The 16,062-nt window shown below is 42.9% G+C and overlaps 1 protein-coding gene across 1 annotated transcript in view; it reads left to right on the forward strand.

Moving 5' to 3' along the window:
• The first annotated feature begins 645 nt into the window (after positions 1–645).
• IFIH1 (interferon induced with helicase C domain 1) overlaps positions 646–16,062 on the forward strand; it is a 35,714-nt gene continuing 20,297 nt past the window's right edge. Inside the window, exons 1-4 of the mRNA XM_050969216.1 lie at positions 646–1,478; positions 5,881–6,037; positions 8,763–8,945; positions 15,209–15,292. Of these exons, the coding sequence (XP_050825173.1) occupies positions 1,005–1,478; positions 5,881–6,037; positions 8,763–8,945; positions 15,209–15,292 (898 nt within the window). The 5' untranslated portion in view covers positions 646–1,004. The remainder of the gene's footprint in view (positions 1,479–5,880; positions 6,038–8,762; positions 8,946–15,208; positions 15,293–16,062) is intronic.

A 16,062-nucleotide genomic window follows, 5' to 3' on the forward strand; every position in this document is an offset into this window, starting at 1 on the left:
TCCTTTTACCATAAGGTAAAAATTGTCTGACAGAACCATCTCTAGAGCTGTTGTGAAGCAAACTCCCTCAGGAACTACGGGCCCTCACATATCCCACCTCCTTCCACTTCCAGAGCATGGCATGCTTCTTCAGGCTGCCTTCTCTAACATAGACACACAGCAGAATGCACATTTAAAAACACCCAAAGACCTTCCAAAACAAAACACTCCACACACAAGTCTCCCCATGGAGAGAGGATAAATAAGTGAGAGCAAACCAGAGAACAACATGACAGATGTTAGTCAAGTTGTTTATTGCAGGAGGTGGAGGACACTCAGATACTACAGTATTGTGATGTGGGTGGTAGAGGAACCTATACAGAACCGACCCTCAGGGTTGTAAAGAAAAGCTTGGAAAGTGAAGAGCGTGGGACCTAATGGCTCAGAAAACAGAAGGCAAATCAAATCCCACACTTAAAAAATCCTCATGCATTTTAAACCAATCTCATGATTTTGGGGGAGCTGTTGTTTGGCTCCTGTGCTACTATTTTTGTCTTTCTGTGCCCCGCTCGTTCCTTTTCCCCCTCTGCCGGCAAGAGTCGGCATGGGACACCACCCAGCTCCGCTCCTGTGCTGGGCTGTCTGCAGGACTCAGGAAGATGCCTCAGCCCTTTGCGTTTGGAAACCGAACAGCCGGCAGGAATCGAAATCGAAAGTGGCTCGCTGAGGAAATTTAAAAGCGCCATGCGCGTCCCCCGCTCAGCAGAACTTCGGAGGCACGGAGCGGGGCACCCCGGAGAGGCGTGTCCAGGCCACCAGCGAGTCCCTAGTCGGTCCGCACCGACCCCGAGAGAAGCGCAAAGGCTGAGGGTTAGCAAGGGCCGAGCGCAAGGGGAGAACCGCAGCCACCCGCCCCCGTCCAAGCGGTTAGGACCCGAGCGCCGGAGAAGCGCAGGGAACCTCCCCTTTCCCTGGGCACTAGGGACTCCTTGAGCAAGGGGGAGCGCGGTGATCTCAGCCCTGTCATGGTGACTCCGGGCGCAGAAGAGATGTCGGCCCTATCGCCTGCGGAGCAGTTCCTCTATCTGATCTCCTGCTTCAGGGTCCGGCTCACGCAGATCATACGGGTGGCACCGGTGCTGGACCGCCTGACCACGCTGAGCCTGCAGGAGAAGGCTCGGATCCGGGCGGTCGCTGCACAGCAGGGCGACCCGCAGGCGGTCGGGGAGCTGCTGGACGCGGTGGCGCGGGGCTGCCAGCAGCAGGGCTGGATCCAGCAGTTTGTCACTGCGCTGCAGCAGGCGGGCAGCGACCTGGCCGCCTGCTACGTGAACCCCAGCCTGAGCGAGCTGCCCTCCCCGGCAGAGGAGGCCGAGCACGACGTGTGCGTGCACCTGGTGCAGCTGCTCTATGGCACCCTGGTGGACAAGATGAAGAGCGTGCAGGTCGCCAACAAGTGTGTGGAGAAGAGACTCTTCCAGGGCGATGACCGGGAGCGGGTAGGTATCGCTGCCCCCTCCATCCCCGGTGCTGGGCCTGGCCGCGGAGCTGCAGCATTTCCACACACTCCTTTAACCCACAGAGCCGGAGAGGCAGCTACCGCGGCATTGTTTGCCCGGCAGCAGGGGTGCGGGGCAGGATTCCCGGGCAGGGTGGACGAGCCTCATCGTCTCCCTGTGAAAGGAAAGCCTCACCCAGGCCGAGCGCTGCTCGCCTGACTCCCGCCCCGCCCCAGCAGCCGTTCCCAGGGGAGAAGCGCCGCATCTGGGATTCCTTCCCTCTCTCCCCGGGCAGCGAGCCCACGAGAGAAGTACAGGAATGGGCCTTCCCGGCCTCTGGTCCCACCTCCCACAAGCCGTCAGGTGACCTGGGTGGCGAAAACGCCTCTGTGGAACTGATCTTCCTCTCCCGTTGCTTGGGCCGCAGGACTCCCGTTTGACTCTCATAACTGGGGCTTGTACAACATAGGGTGACCAGACAGCAAATGTAAAAAATTGAGAGGGGGTGGTGGATAATAGGAACCTATATAAGAAAAAGACCCCAAAATTGGAACTCTCCCTATAAAATCGGACATCATGTTTGCGCTCATATTTCCTAGTCTCCTATTCCCACTCCCTACTCCGTCCCCATATTTGTTAATTTTGTGCCTTTTTTTTCTTGCTGTGTCTTGTACTTGGAACAGCCCGTCTCTGATAATACACCTGACGACCATCTTTTCATACAAATTCCTCCTCAGAATATGTCTGCTATATCTTTTAACAATAATCCACTAACCAATGAATCTCTGTATGGTAAAAAAGGTACCAGTTTGAGGCTGGAATTTTTGGGGTTCTCTGGTAGATATTATGAGTGATTGGCTTACATAGATTGTAAGCCTTTTGAGGTGAAAACCATGGCTTGGTCTATACTACAGAGTTAGGTAGTATAGCAGCTTATGTGGACCTAATTAAGTCAGTATCTACACTAGAATGCTTCTTCCCTGGAAGTAAGTGGCCTGCTACACCAACATAATAACAACCTCCACAAGAGGCGCACCACTTATTTCACAGTAATTAGGGTGATGCAGGATCTGTGTAGACACTGCCTTACTTACATTGACTCTTGGCTCTTGTTCTTGTCAGTTTCAGGGCTCAAAGCAGAAGTGGGGCTCTTAGCTGGAGCTGTGAAACTGACAAGAATGTCAATTTCACTCTTGGTATGCTCAGTGCTATGAAATTGAGCCCTTCACTGGGCTCCAGCTGTGAGCCCTAGCTGGCTGTCAGTGCCCCATACTTGGCTATTAGTGCCCCTCATTGCCCCACTTAAGTTGTTGCCAGCACTCCTGGTGAGGGCATGCACCACTAGTAGGGTGACCAGAAAGCAAATGTGAAAAATCGGGACAGGAGTAGGGGGTAATAGGAGTCTATATAAGAAAAAGACCCCAAAATCAAGACTGTTCCTATAAAATCGTGACATCTGGTCACACTAACCACCAGCAGAAGGAGTGTAGTGCGGACACCAATAGCTGACTGAATTACTGTGGTGGCTGTATGCCAACCTAAGTTGTCGACTTCATTTTGTAGTTTAGACAAGCCCCCAGTCTTCACTCTTTGAACTGTACAGTTCTGAGCACACTGTGCTAAATAAATAAATGTGGATTTTATGGCCAGTGGTCTCATAAATATGGGAAATCCTGTGAATGGTTTGGGCAACTCAACAAATGATGTGAAAGCTACAGAGAAGTCCAGTTGCATTCTTTTAATAGGTTTGCTTTTGCCTGTTTATCAGTCGACAAATTACTTAAATCACTAGACTGGGCATCAGGAGATGTTTTAGTTCCTAGCTCTGCAACTGACTTCCTGGGAAACCTTGCACAAGTCGCTTAGTCTCAGTTCCTCCACATCTGTAAAATGGGGATAATACCTCTTTTGATTGTCTTGTCTGCTTAAGCAATAATTTAAGAAACTATCCTCATTTTTTGGCAACCATCTGCCTTGAAAAACAGTGTAAGCACCAAAGCAGAACAGTTATTGTGTGTTATGTTGTAGCATCGAAAGTAGCTAATTCTCGAGCTACAGTCCTTGCCACAGATAAAGCACAAGGTCAGAGGATGGCACACTAGTAGGACTTCAGCCTCTTTAACTCCCAGGTGCAACCTCTAGCGTAGCTGCATCTTCCCAGCTTGCGGTGTTGGTGCTGAAAGTTTTCAAGTCCCTCTTGCAACTGTCCTTGAACCTGAACCTAGGTTGTCCCACTGGCCTTGGAGCATCTGCAAGTTCTCTGTACAGGAGACCCTTTGGAGTGTGTTCATCCAGTGAAGATAACTAAGCCAATGGAGACGTCTGTGTTGGAGTATAATGATTAGACTTGTCAGTTTTGCTTTCTCAATTATTTTGGTGTGAGGAATGTTGGTTTCCTACTTGATACTTAGAACATGGCAAAGACAGCAGGTGTGGAAGATGTTTAGCTTTTTCTTATGACTACTTTAAGCAGTCCAGGTCTCACCACCATTCTGCAGGGTGCTCAGAATGCACATTTAGTGGACCTATATCTTGGTGTTCAATATTAATTTCCCATTATTCCACATACAGTTGCTCAGCTGCCCAAATGTGATGCCTGCCTTCCATATGTGAGAATTAAGCTTGTCATCTTGAGAGAAGATATCTGATACAGTTGATCTCAGAAAGCAGAACTTGTGTACAACTTATAGTATGGTGCTAGCTATTAAAACTTCGGGTGCAGTCAACACACCTTGTATCAGAATCATTGTCTTCTTTAGACTGTTGGTCAGTCCAAATTCATCATAAACTAGTGCAAAGCTACAGTAGAACCTCAGAGTTACGAACACCTCAGGAATGTAGGTTGTTCAGAACTGAACAAAACATTATGGTTGTACACCTCTACCCCGATATAACGCTGTCCTTGGGAGCCAAAAAATCTTACCGCATTATAGGTGAAACCACGTTATATCGAACTTGCTTTGATCCACCAGAGCGTGCAGCCCCGCCCCCCTAGAGAGCTGCTTTACTGCGTTATATCCAAATTCGTATTATATCGGGTCACATTATATCAGGGTAGAGGTATACTTTCAAAAGTTTACAACTGAACATTGATTTAAGATTACTTTGAAACTTTACTATGCAGAAGAAAATTGCTCCTTTTCCTTTATTTTATTTTTAGTAGTTTACGTTTAATACTGTACTGTATGTGGGGGGTTTTTTGTCTCTGCTGCTGCCTGATTGCCTATTTCCAAATGAAGTGTGTGGTTGACTGGTCAGTTCATGACTCTGGTATTCGTAAATCCGAGGTTCTACTATATTCAAAGTTGCTGGAGCTCCTCTTCACCATGTATGACAAGTACTCCATCATCAGCTAAAAGAAGTTCTCTTGTAAGCAGGTGTTTAATTTTTCTAGATGTTGTAGAGTTTTCCATCTGATCTTGTATGGTGATGTACACCCTCAGTTTGCTAGATGAAAAAGCATGACAAAGCAGCAGAGAGAAGAGTATACCAAAGAGTGTTGGTGCAAGAACACATCCCTGTTTGACACCACTGTAGATTTCAAAGCTATTAAAGTGATCATCATCAGACTGAACTGTAATGTTCATGTGATCAGACTGAGGAGGATTGAGGGGCAACCAATTCTCCCTAGCAAATAGAAAAAGCCCTTTCTGCTGGCTAGCACAAAAGCCTTTGTAAGATCTACAGATGGGGCTGGGAAAAGGACAGGAAAAGAGTAATGTTAGACATTATGATTAACTTTCACCCACTGAGCTAAAATGCATACATTGTTCCATGTAAGCAATTGCTTTAGTTGCGATGGAGATGTTATACAACTGTAAATGGGAAGAAATATGCCCCCCCCAACTGTGAAAGAGGAGAGGAGGTCCATGTGATCCATCTCTCAGTTAAGGGGAGGAGTGTGTATGCGTGCGCGTGTGTGCCACAGAATGTGGCTGTACCATGGGTTCAGCCTGCAGCCAGTAGGATCTGCAACTTCAGTACCTCTTTATTTCAGCCTTTATTTATACCACCTACCTTAAAATATACCACTGGTCAGACTGTTGCAAAGAAATCATTGTTTGATGCCAGAACTCACAAACTAAGGGAGGTGGCAGTAGATTATTCAGATTTTGAATTAGATTTAAAGATAACCTGGCTATATCCTATACGGAGCAATACTACATTTGCATGAAGATGGACTAGATGACATAATGCAGTAAATCCCTCCTGATTAAAAAAAAAAGGGCTCACCTGTTTTGTATTTTTATCTATCTCTGTGTATTCAAACTTCAAGAAGAAAAAAACCCCACCAGAGTCCTGTACATTTTGTCTTTACTATGTTGTTTGAGCCTTTAAAAAAAATTGTTCTGAGGTTTTAATCTTACTGTAAGGATTTGTTTTCCCCTTCTATTTTAACCAGATCTTAGCTGCAACTGAAAATCATGGGGATAGGGAAGGTGCACGGGAGTTGTTAAGTAGAATAATAAAGAAGAAAGATTGGTTCTCTCCATTTTTGGCTGTCCTGCATGAAACTAAGCATGGAGACCTTGCAGATGAGCTAAGTGGAAATGTACCAGGTAATTGTTATTTCACTAGTTTAAAGTATGACTTTTCTCCAGCTTTGCTTTTTGTGCCTGTACTAAGTCTTTGGGTCCAATTCCAGAGTTCACTTCACTGGGACTACTTATTTAAGGATTACTCATATAAAGGTGTCAGGATAAGGCTCTTAATTTCTTACTTACTGACTGACTTTTAAGCACATAACCAGACAAATGACAAATTTAATAAAGATTAACAACTTAAAAATTATAATTCAGTTGCATATTTTCCAGCCTACCTTTATTAATTTTGTTTTTAATACAGTATTTTTAAAATCCATATAATTTTCAGCACAAAGGCATTCTGAAAATTGTTTTTGATAAACACAAACTGACAGTTTCAGGTTTCTTGCACAACAGAAAGGTTTATGTCTTCCTAAGAACCCCTAGTTATAAATGCATGTACTCTTGAAGATCTCCTATATGGGTAAGACAATCAGAGGTCTCAGATGTTAAATACAATAGAGTAAACAACAAATGACAAAATTGAGAGGGCTTTAGTGTTTCAGCTGCTATTAACTGTTCATACTACCACAGAATGATCATCATGTTTTAGGATCATCCTTTCCAGATTGCTGACCAGGATTCTGCCACAGCTAAAAAAGAAGCAGCTGCTCAGATATCTGTTCCAGGATTTACATCGTACCCAGCACATGCTGGGACATTTTAGAAGTTTTTTGGGACTTGTAGAAGTTTACTACCAGATTTGTTATGTCTCCTGTTTGGCCAGGAAGGTCCTGTTTTTTCATCAGTGTTCTGAACTGTCCCCCCACTTCAGCTTCAGCTTCCCAGTTTGAAGAGCTGAGGAGACACTGGCTCAGGGGGTTTGTCTTTAATTAGCACATAGGGCTTCACCAAGGCTATGATTAGAATATTCCAGGCCTCTAATGGGGCATCTCCCTACTAATAGCAGGAAGCAGCCAGATCCCCCTCTCAGCCCAGGGCAAGCAGCAGCTAGTATCAGGGACAAGCACCCAACCTCAGTCCTCCACCCAGTGCAGGACAGGTTGCAACCAGGGCAGAGCATCAAGGAGTCAGCTCAGGTTGATGCCAGAGCCAGCTAGCAGCATATTTGTTCCTGTGTTCCTAAAATTCATTTCACGCAGCAGCTTTGTCTGACTTAACTTCTAGTAATCAGGACACTTGCTGTCGTTTATGTAAACAATGTAATGCATATTCCTCAAATATGTAAATTAGAGTATTAAGTTATTTGTGTACAAACTGCAGATTTCTGAACCTTCAGCTTTAACGTTGCTCTGTGCAGATACTGTGCAGGGTAAAAAGTTGAAAATTTAGTGCACTGTTGAGGCCAGGTCTACACTACACATTTTAGTATAACTACATGACTCAATAGTGTGAAAAATCCACACCCCTGAGCGACACTGTTATACCGACTTTAACCCACCCAGTAGACAGCACTATGTCAGCAGGAGAGCTTCTCCTGCCCACATAGCTACCACCTCTCCCAGAGGTGGAGTTACTAAGCCAATGGGAGAGCTCTCTCCCATCGGCTTAGAGCATCTTCATCAGAAGCACTACGGCTGCATTTTTATAGTGTAGACCTGCCCTGAGTCATAGCACTTTAATTCAGTAACCTGGGCTAATGCAGTCCTCAACAAGACATTACATAGAATAGCATGCAGCAAGTCCATCATGTTGTTATCACCAGAAAGTTAATATTTTCCCATGTCAGGAATGCTGTATGCATGTAGGATATGGTGCGAGTGGATGATGTCCACCCTGAGGGGGTTGACCTGCCCACCTTTTTGTATGTCTCCACAATTGTAAGGACATCCAGCACTCTGAAAGGCCCTCTGTCATTGGTGTGTAGTCAAGAACATTGTAAGAAAAAGAGAGGTGGCAAAATTTTGTCTCTCTGTTCTCTGCTCCCAAATGACTTGTTAATGGAAAATGGCTTCTTGAAGTTGTATGCAGAAAAGGACAAAGTGTGGAAAAAAATCTCAAAATAAGAGAAACTTAGTAATTCAATAATCTTGCAAAACAAGGCCACTTTTCAAAAACAAAAATTTAAATAAATGAACAAACGTGGAAAACCCTGGAGTGCACCTTTCTCCAGTATTTCTGTGTAGAGCACTCATATGTAATTTATCAAACTGCTTTGTTATTAATGATGACTATTCCAACTTTTATGTATCCAGTGTACCCACACTGAAAACTAAAAGTACTGCCAGGGTTCAGTCTGAAAAAGGGATGGTCTTTTCATTGAAAAGAATGCAGAACAATGACAGAACATTGTTAGGCCAAACCCTCTGTTATGTTTTCTGGATTTATGGACCCACATTATAACACAAGATGAATCCTGCTTGCCTTTGTGTCCATGCAACTCCATTGAGTTCAGCAAGGATATACAAGTATAATGGAAAACAGAATCTGGGCTGTTATTTTATTTTCAGACCTAAATAGATCAAACATTTTTGTTTCTTTCCCCCTAGAAATGGTGGCAGTAAGTATTATAAATACAGTGAGTCCAATTTTCCAGTGTAGGTATCTGAAGAGATCATCTAAATCCTATATTTTGACCCTCAGGTCAACACTTTGGACATTTATGCCCCTATGTGCTGACTCAGACGTGCAAATAGAGATTAGACTTTCTGTTTAGTTGTCTGCATTTGGAGAGTGGGCTGCACGTTTCAGTGAAAAGAGCTTGTTTTGTGATGCAGTTCAAATTCTATTACTTTTCTAGAAACAAAAAACAAAGAAAATGGGATCAAGCAGCCAGCTACTACAGATGAGGACATGGAAGCTGAAGAGCCGTTGGCCTCTGAAGTAGGGGAGGAGCTGAAGCAGAGTGATGACATGAATGATAGTCTGGCCAGTCAGAGCGTTATATTAGGAACATCTTTTGAAGACACTTCTCTAGTTTCAGGTAATGTAATAATGGGTACTTTGTTTTAGCATGTCACATGACATGACAAAACTTCAGGAATTAGTAGTAGCTGAAACCAAGATCTGTAAAATATCAGAGAGAGATTTGTTTCAAGTAAGCTCTCTGCAGGCTAGAAATTTCAGTTGACTGAATGTATGCTATTCGCAATACTAAGGGCATAAGTGAAAAGGAGAAGGTATGCTCTAGTGGAAGTGGTAAATTCCCACCCTACTCCCCACTGCATATTTACGGTAATATAAACAATTGCTTATCCACTTTGGGCCAAATTCTGCAGTCTGTATTCTGGTCCTTAGGTAAAACTGTCACTTGAATTCAATGAGAGATGCAGTGGGCTATGGCATGACTAAAAACTGCCACACTTGAACTGATTAAACACAACTGGAGAAAAGTCTCCCCTAAGGCATCAGTAGGGGGTCCAGGAGCCATCTTGCTGGCACAAGACAGAATGGCTCGGGAGACCTGTGCCAAAGCAATCTACAGCACTCCTACCTGCTGTTCCCATGGAGCAGGGGTTACTCCCATGGAACCAGTGTAGGTTTATAGTGAACATATAGGATTTGCTACTTTAGCATGGCGTTCGTGATTTGTTCACGTTTGATAATAAGAGCACCAGTATTGTCTTCCTCCTGTTTATAATAAAATATTTTAAAACTATTTGAAAACCAGTGTTAAGATGTTGTTTGAATAAATGTATAATTCTCATATAGGTTCAACAATTATCACAGATTTCAGGTTAAATCAGCCCAGGTCTACATTAGAAAAGGTTTGCTTGTATAGTTATACTACTATAACTATACTGGAAAACCATCCTGATGTAGAGACAGCTTATACTAGCAAAAGCACTTTTATGCTAGTATAATTGTGTCTCCACTAGGGCTTTTGCCAGTAATTGTCTAATAGCTTTTTAAGGGCAAATGTTTTCTTTACACCAAAAACAACATAATCAAACTTAACTTATTAGATGTACAAGCATAGAATTAAAAATAACGTTTTTAATTATTTATATTCCCATTGTTTATGTGAATTCATTTTTGAAAAATGTGCCTTGAACCATAAATAGTAGCAATACAGGTCCATATGGGATCTGATGATTCAAACGTATGCTTATGATCTTGGAAGACTTTCACATCTGTTACAGGTTCAGATAGAGCCCATGTTGATAGTAATGATAATGGTCAAGATAAATCCTGCCTGCCCCTTGCTCCATATGTGCTGATCCAAACAGGGATTTTAATGGAGCTTCTCAAATGAGTAAGGCAAAGTAGGATTTGGCTCTGAAAACTGTAACCCTTGGACAAGAGTAACAAGACAGCTACTTTTTTTGTTCAACATAATATAAGCCAGTGGTTCTCAAACTTGTTCCGCGGCTTATGCAGGGAAAGTCCCTGGCGGGCCGGGCCAGTTTGTGTACCTGCTGCGTTCCGCAGGTTCAGCCAATCACAGCTCCCAGTGGCTGCGGTTTGCTGCTCCATTGGCCTAAAGCAGCGAACCATGGAATGGAGCTGTGAACCGTGGCCACTGGGAGCCACGATTGGCCGAACCTGCGGAACGTGGCAGGTACACAAACTGGCCCGGCCTGCCAGGGGCTTTCCCTGCACAAGCGATGGAACAAGTTTGGGAACCACTGATATAAACAATATATCACAAAGTGTTTGTTTTAAAGTAACTGGTAGATTGATACCTACATAAAAAACATGCCAAGTACTGAACTGATCAGACTGAACTCCCTTTCACTCTTAGGGTAAGTCTACACTGGAAACTTCAAAGTGCTGCCATGGGAACGCTCCCGCAGCAGCACTTTGAAGTGCGAGCGTGGTCACGTGTGAGCTCTCTCCCTGCGCTCCTGGTAATCCACCTCCACGAGTGGATTAGTTCCGAGCGCTGGGAGTGCAACTCCCAGCACTCGGAGCGTGTCTACACTAGCGCTTTAAAGTTAAAAAATCACCCCCCTGAGCCAGCAAGTTAGAGCGCTATAAAAGTTAAGTGTGGACAAGTCCTAAGTAAGGGTCTTTCCAGAACAGGGCCCGGACACAATGATATTCCCTGAGCCTGGTTATGTTTCCATGCAGAGTTAGCCTCAGCTCTTTTCTGGGTATTGCCCCTAACCTCCCTTCCATCCACACACAATATCCGCTCACTTTAATGGTGATTTTAATCTGGGCTATCTGACCCAGATGAAGGTGTGGGTTAGAGCCTGAGTTTTGCTTTCACTCAGGCTGGTAAACCACCCACTTCGCAGTGAGGACATCGGCTGAATCACTTGAGTGCTGATAGTTTTCCAGTGTCTGCCCTTGGTTCCTTCCCATGTTCCCAGAAAGACAAATTCTCCCATAATTAATTGGGAAAGAATGATAGAGCAGCTCCATTTAGTGCAGCACAGAGAACATGGGATGTGCCCCTAGAAGTCCTCATGACTCAAGCCTGGTGAGTCCAGCACCAGTCTGACCCAATACTTAGGGCTTTGCATTGTAGCATCTCTCACCCAGTCTCCTTAAAAACAATTTCAGTTTTATTTGACAAGATCTATTTTCCATACAGTTATGTTGATTGACGTTAATTATGCTATAGGAAGATAAGTTCTATAAGACACTTCCATAGGGATGGAGAATAGAGAAGCAGCTACTGTACCCTGTTTTCCACCCCGCCTTCCTCTCCACACACAGATTGGAGCCTATAGATTTAAGTTTTGCGCTATGGGCCAGATTTTCAAAAGTGTTTTGCACCCAGCTGCTCCCATATATGGCCATTGACTGTTGAGCTCTTTTGAAAATCCAACCTTACATTTGAGTTCATTATAAATTGATTCCACTGCATTCATTTTAAAAAGGAAGGTTTCAAATATGTCTTACGAATGATTCTCTGATTCCCTCATGTTAGAAACGCCTCACATTGTTTTGATCATTTGGGAAGGTATACTTTTTTTAAAGTAATTTATGAAAATGACTACAATTTTAAAATAGAGAATGTTACTCTTCTTTCACCTGAAAAACCCTCTTTCATTTTGGAAAATGAGTTCTCTTTCATTTCTCTTCTAATGGATTCTCTTGAGGAAGGGTTTTATACTGTAGCTTGCGATTTAAATGTTGGCACAGAGAATATATTTACTTTTTTTTTTTTAGGGCCAGATTTTGGTGCTGTCCTTAGGGTTGTGCCAGAAAACCTACACCCACAGTGGAGCAGCTGATCTCTTCACTGGGAATGGCAAACTTTTCTTGTCCAGTCACTAATTAAAAGTTAGACCAGATTATAGTGGCCATTTTGAACACCTGCATGCAGTGGTTGGTGGACTCACTCCAGGCCCCAGTGACAGGTGTTCACGTCACAAAGCAGCCATCGGTGCTTGTGCCCGTGGTGATGGTCTCATCAGAGAGACCAAATCAAGAGTAGATATTGATGGTGGCTCTCCAGGACAAAGTTAAAGATTGCCCTGCAGTTGCCTTTATTTTACTAGTTCTGAGGATTAATTTCTGGTAATCAGCCATCTTTCAAGGGCACTAAAACTTGTTTAAAAGAGAGCAAGCCCAAGCTGTCATATAGTCCCTGGCCTGGGACATGCTGAGCATGAAGCAGATTACTTCTCCCCCCACACATTTCTCACCAGTATGCTAGTATCATATATTTTAAAAGTACCATTCTCAGAAGCAAGTGTAACTTCTCTTTATCCAGGAAGTACTAGATCTCATTTTTTTTTAACAGAAGCTTTTATTATTAATGATCATTTTGTTATGTGTATTATTTGTTGACTACAGCAGGACACAAGTATATGAGTAATAATGGATTATTCATTGAAAACTTACTAATAGGTAGTATTGGCCAAGTGTTCTACTGCCTTGCATCTTGTGTAGTCATTTAAACCTGTGCAAAGTAGATGCACCCACTACTCTCTGAACTTGGTAGTTTTCTACACTTGTTTTGCACTCACTTTGCACAGATGGAAATAGCATAAATAAGATGCAAGGCATTAGGGAATCAGATTATGTGGGCTAGATGCTTCAGAAAAGTTTTTCATCCGTTTAGACACCAAAATTGAGTTGAGCCTTTTTGAAAATCTGACCATACTGTCAAGCTTATAATTTAATTCTGCCATATCGTTGTCCTCCAGGAGAGGGCGTGCTAAACACTGAAATGAGTCTGTCATACCAGAGATTTTCATTGTAGTGTTCAAGACTTCTGGCAGGTATAACATAATTGTCACTTTCTAGTTTTATTTGGAAATTGTTTAGTGGGTTAAATGTTACCCCATTGCCATTAAACTATATGAAAAGACTTTTTTTAGTTGTGCTACTTAAAAGGCACCAACGTAAAAGTCACTTCTGGCTGATTTTGTTTTTTGTTTTTTGCTTGCTTGTGTGTTTTTAAATCTACTATAATAATACTACAAATAATACCTAAGATTACATTGGGTGAAAAAGAGTGTAAGGGAACATTTTTTTTCCTTTTTTCAGTTTTCATACTTCATTCATTTGGCAGCACTTGGTATATAGTCATTTTCACTTTTTTTTCCTTTTATAGCTATTGTTAGTCAGTGTCCCTACTCTTTCATGCAGAAACAGATAGGTATGAAATATGATTGTTAAAATACAAAAAAAAAAAAAAGCCAGGGGGATTCAGGGGCATGTGTAGTATCAAACTGAGTTAAACACAGTTTCAGAAACTTAGATTTCATGTTGAAGAAGTCTCTTTCACATTTTTTTGGAGAAAATACACTTGCCTTAACAAGTGGTAGTGTGATTACAACCACAACGTACATTTAATTGCTAAGACCCTGATCCTGCAAACACTTGAGCACATGCCTCTATTAGAGTAGCAACGACATTATTTTCAGGAGTCAAGGAAAATGAGATGAACTATTAACAATCTTTGGTATAACTTGTATGCTATAACTGTAAGTCGGCGGTGTTGTGTGCTGTGCTTTAGCCATGTTTCACCTCAGTGGTAACCAATGTGACATGGCCAGATATAAGTGTAGTCTATAGAGCGCTTTTGGACCCTGTGGAACAATACTGTGTAAGTATAAGATTTTCACTTAGTTTTTAGACTGAAATTTTAGGTTTAATATTAATAAAATGAAATTTTGTCTTAAGCTCTGAAGGAGAGGAGCCATATCTTCATATATGCTTACATAATTGCAAGCACAGTGGGGCACCAGACTAGATTAGAGCCTCTGGGTGGTACTGTAATACAAATAATAGATATTTTTTAATTTTACTAAGTTCCAATCGGTACACCTGTAGAAGTCAATTAAAGGCAGTGGAGTTGTAGGGACTGAACTGACCTATATAGCCTTTCTGACTGGTAATAGTGATACCCAAGAAGGAAAGCTCATTTTGTCTCTTGGTACCTCATTGTTTGCTGAGCTGGCAAGGAAAAGCAAATCCAGGTATTGAGTTTGTTAATAAGAGGCTTTCAAGGCAAGTCTTATTGAAAGTTAGATTTGTCACAGTAAACTTCTGTAACTTGTTAGTCCTTGCTGTTTTTATATTTATATATTTCAATAAGATAAACCCCAAGAAAAAACATTAAGAAATCTGACAAGACATGTTGTGGCAGCTTTGGGAGTGCAGGGTACATATGTAAATGATTTTTATGACTGTCAGTTTTGAAAGTAATAAATTAGACCAGAAAGCGCTGGTGAATTTCCTGTACACTTTTAAGAAATTTGAGGCCCTAGCACATTCATGTTTAACTTCAACTTCCTGTATTCTGTTATTGTCTGGTTATGGCTGTAGCCTAAAGTGTCAAAATAAGTCTTCCAAGGAATCGTTTTTTACTTCTACGGTATGCAAACCACAAAGTCTTTAGATTTACTGGGAGATGGACATCTCCACAGGCTACCACAGCAGTTCTTTCTCCAGTTCAAACAAAGCTAAATGGTGGGCCTGGGTCTGGCCACTTTGGACTCTTAAAGCTGGAAAATTGCCCTATAGGAGTAGGCAAGCATTCCCCCGACAATAGGGAATCCTCCTATGGCATAGCTGATTCTATTCTATCTGCACCTCTCCCTTCTGTGCACCACAGCCTTGGTGTAGGAAGCAGGAAGAGAGTGTGCAGGGGCAGGAATGAATGCTTGGTTCTCCTCTAGATTGTCAGCCACCACAGCCTGTTGCTGCAGTTAACAACTTGGAGCTCCCCTCAGCTTTTTGGCATGAATTTGTTGAAATACAGTGTTAACTACAAGCATGCAGAGAAATATTCTTATGTCATAAAACATTTAGATTTATTTTTAATGTTATCTTTTACAGAGTCTGATGTCAGTTTGCCAGATGCAAGTGTCAGTTGCTTAAATGAAAGCATGGGACACAGTAGCGCCACAAGTGGTGATTCAGGTACGATTTCTTTATATATTCTAGTAAGCATGAAATAAGATGTTTGGGAGCAAGCACATGGAGTGTTCTGTACCAAGAACGACAGTTTTATTGTGAGCTCCAGCTTAGTCTGTAAGCTCTTTGGGGCAAGGACTCTATTTTCACGTAACACAGTGGGATCCTGACTGGGGCCTCTGGGCTCTTCCATAATATAAATGCCTAATGATATGCAACATGCCATAAAGTAATTCATCACTTGCCTTTTCTGCAACTTTCGTCAAAGTAAAGTGTATCCCAGAAAAGAGAGTCAGTTTGTGCTCAGCCCGTGAGTTAGGCAGTGAGAGGGAACAAGTTTTAGCAGCCCTTTGACAGGTTGTTTCGAGGGATCTAAGGGCCAGGGACAAGATTTTTCAGGAGCAGCTGTGTGACTTTAGGAGAACAAGTTCCACTGAAAATTAGAGACTTGTGTTCCTAAATCACTTAGAGCTAGCTACACAAAGCTATTTAGGCACATACATCCAACATTTAGGCACCACTGACATTCACAAAATCACTGCTCAGCTGCCACCTCTGTCCCCTAGACACCTAAGTTTCCGCTGGTCATCGTTTGCAAAGCTGATTGCTGACTCCACTCCACAGCTAGCCAGCTCCTCAGAGCCCTAGTCCCAGAGGGCCCAAAGCAAAATTTTCAAACTAAGAGGGGGAATGCCTTGGACAGGGACTTGAACCAACATTTCTCAGATCCCAGCTGAGTGCCCTAACCACCAGACTGTTGAGTATTCTGAGGGGTG

The sequence above is a fragment of the Gopherus flavomarginatus genome, chromosome 10 (assembly GCF_025201925.1).
Source record: "Gopherus flavomarginatus isolate rGopFla2 chromosome 10, rGopFla2.mat.asm, whole genome shotgun sequence".
NCBI lineage: Eukaryota > Metazoa > Chordata > Testudines > Testudinidae > Gopherus > Gopherus flavomarginatus.